At 42.7% G+C, this 2,736-nt stretch overlaps 1 protein-coding gene across 1 annotated transcript in view; it reads left to right on the forward strand.

Moving 5' to 3' along the window:
- Kif1bp (KIF1 binding protein) overlaps positions 1 to 2,736 on the forward strand; it is a 17,606-nt gene that overhangs the window by 4,822 nt on the left and 10,048 nt on the right. Inside the window, exons 3-4 of the mRNA XM_013017059.1 lie at positions 836 to 915; positions 1,525 to 1,708. Coding sequence (XP_012872513.1) covers positions 836 to 915; positions 1,525 to 1,708 — 264 coding nt within the window. The remainder of the gene's footprint in view (positions 1 to 835; positions 916 to 1,524; positions 1,709 to 2,736) is intronic.

Here is a 2,736-nt window from a genome sequence, read left to right on the forward strand (position 1 = left end):
CCACCAGTGCCCAGCAGATTTTTTTTTTAGGTGATGTCTATGTAGACACTTTGACCCTCCACCCCCCAACTCATGATCATCCTGCCTCAAGCTTCTCAAGTGCTAGGATTATAGCCATATACTTAGAAAATTATAGTTTAAGAACAGTTCACACATTCACTGGGAGAAGTAATGCACAACATTATTTGTTTGTTTGTTTGTTTTGCCAGTCCTGAGGCTTGAACTTGGCCTGGGCACTGTCCTTGAGCTTTTTTTGATCAAGACTAGCATTCTACCACTTGAGCCATAGTGCTACTTCCAGCTTTTTCTGTTTATGTGATATTGAGGAATCGAACCCAGTGCTTCATGCATGCTAGGCAAGTTCTCTACCATTAAGCCATATTCCCAGCCTATGATGCAGAACTCAAGAGTCTGAGGCAGGAAAGAGGAGGGAGCATTCAAAATTAGTGTGAATTGGGGCTGGGAAGGTGGCTCAGTGGTAGAGCACTTGCCTTGCATGCATGAGGCCCTGGGTTTGATTCCTCAGCACCACATAAGCAGAAAAAAAAAAAAGCTGGAAGTGGTGCTGTGGCTCAACTGGTAGAGCACTAGCCTTGAGCTGAAGAGCTGAGGGACAGTGCCCAGGCCCAGAGTTCAGGCCCACGACCGGATCCAAAAAAAAAAAAAAAAGTTAGCATGAATTATGTAGTAAAACCCTTTCTCTATATATCCTCCCCAAAAGAGAGAGAGAAAACAAAAACCCAGCAACTTAAAATTGATTTCTCCTTTTCCCCAGAAGAGGGTGCTTGATGTTCATAGTTCAAATTTTTAAAGGGCTTTTATTGTTTAATCATAGATTGGGAGTCCTCCTTTTGATCCGACAGAACACTTTCTTCCTGAAGAAGAGAGGCTCACTGAACAGGAGAGATCAAAAAGGTTAGTTGGTATAGAGATCAACATGTGTTACCACATAGTATAAGCAAAATGATAGTTCAAAAAAGCCTTACCTTTGCTGCTTAGAAGTCATTCAAGTGAAACAGTGGATTACCCCCAACCCTTGTAGTATGAGGTTTGAACTCGGGACCTTGGGCTTGCTTGGCAAGCACTTTACCATTTGAGCTATGCCCCAGCCCTACTCCATTTGCCACTTACAAGTTACATGGCCTTGGTCAGATCTGAGACTGTTTCCTGTCATAAAACTACATGTACCAGACACAACTCAAAGGGTTGGTGGGAGGATCAAGAAAATTAGGTATGAAATTTACTTATAAACTGGGCGCTGGTGGCTCACACCTGCAACCCTAGCTACTCAGGAGGCTGGGATCCTAGGATCATGGTTCAAAACTAGCCCAGGTAGCAAAGCCCATGAGACTCTTATCTCCAGTTAACCACCAGAAAACTGGAAGTGGCACTGTGGCTCAAAGTGGTAGAGCACTAGCCTTGAGCAAAAAGAGCTCAGGGACAGTACCCAGCCCCTGAATTCAAGCCCTAAGACCAACAAAACAAATTACTTACAAGCCATTGTGCAATACTTTTTCTTCACAGATTTGAGAAGGTTTATACTCATAACCTGTATTACCTGGCTCAAGTCTACCAGCATATGGAAATGTTTGAGAAGGCTGCTCACTATTGCCACAGCACACTGAAGCGACAGCTTGAGCACAATGCCTATCATCCTATGGAGTGGGCTATTAATGCTGCTACCTTGTCACAGTTTTATATCAATAAGGTAAGTAGTTACCTAAAAAGGAGCCAGGTATAGCCTGACGATACCATCCTTTAAAAACAAGTGGCTTGGGCTGGGAATGTGGCATTTAGGGTGCTTGCCTAGCATGCATGAAACCCTAAGTTTGATTCCTCCATGCCACATAAACAGAAAAAGCCAGAAGTGGTGCTGTGGCCTGAAGTGGTAGAGTGCTAGCCTTGAACAAAAAGAAACTCGGTCCCTGAGTTCAGGTCCCAGGACTGGCAAATAAATAAAAATAAAGATAAAAAGATAAAGGACTGGGAAGGGACTCAGTGGTAGAGTGCTTGCTTGCCTTGCATGCATGAAGCCCTGGGTTCAATTCTTCAGCACCACACAAGCAGAAAAAGCCAGGAGTGGCACTGTGGCTCAAGTGGTAGAGTGCTAGCCTTGAGCTGAGGAGCTTAGGGACAGTGTCCAGGCCGAGTTCAGACCCCATTACAGACAAAAACAAAACAAACAGAAAAAGAAAAACAAGTGGCTTAATACAAAGGTACAATGGCTATATGCCTCCGATCATATAAAATCGTATTTATTGGAATAAACTCCAGGAAATGGAAACAAGAGGTTTTATTTATATTATTTTTGTTTTCTTGTCTTGTTTGCTTATCTGTCTTTGGGAAGGTAAGTTGGGGCACAGAAATGGAGGGACAAATGGTGAATGCATACAGCAGTGGTACTCACTTAACACTATGTTGAAAATGAACTATACAACTTGTGGGCAAGGATAGGAGGGAAAAATTGGGAGAAAGTAAGGGAAGGGGTGATATTGTCCAAAAACAAATGTCCCCTTTAACTGACTTATGTCACTGTAACTCCTCTATACATTACCTTTATAATAACAATTAAAAAAAAAAGAAAAGTAGCTTGTATTTTGTGATACAAACTAAGCAGGAAAATGCAGCCCAATTTGTTACCTGCTAATATATTAAGGGTGTGTGTGTGTGTGTGTGTGTGTGTGTGTGTGTGTGTGTGTGTGTGTGTGTGTGTGTGTGTGTGTGTGTGTGTGTGTG

The sequence above is a fragment of the Dipodomys ordii genome, unplaced genomic scaffold (genome assembly GCF_000151885.1).
Source record: "Dipodomys ordii isolate 6190 unplaced genomic scaffold, Dord_2.0 Scaffold34, whole genome shotgun sequence".
Taxonomy (NCBI): domain Eukaryota; kingdom Metazoa; phylum Chordata; class Mammalia; order Rodentia; family Heteromyidae; genus Dipodomys; species Dipodomys ordii.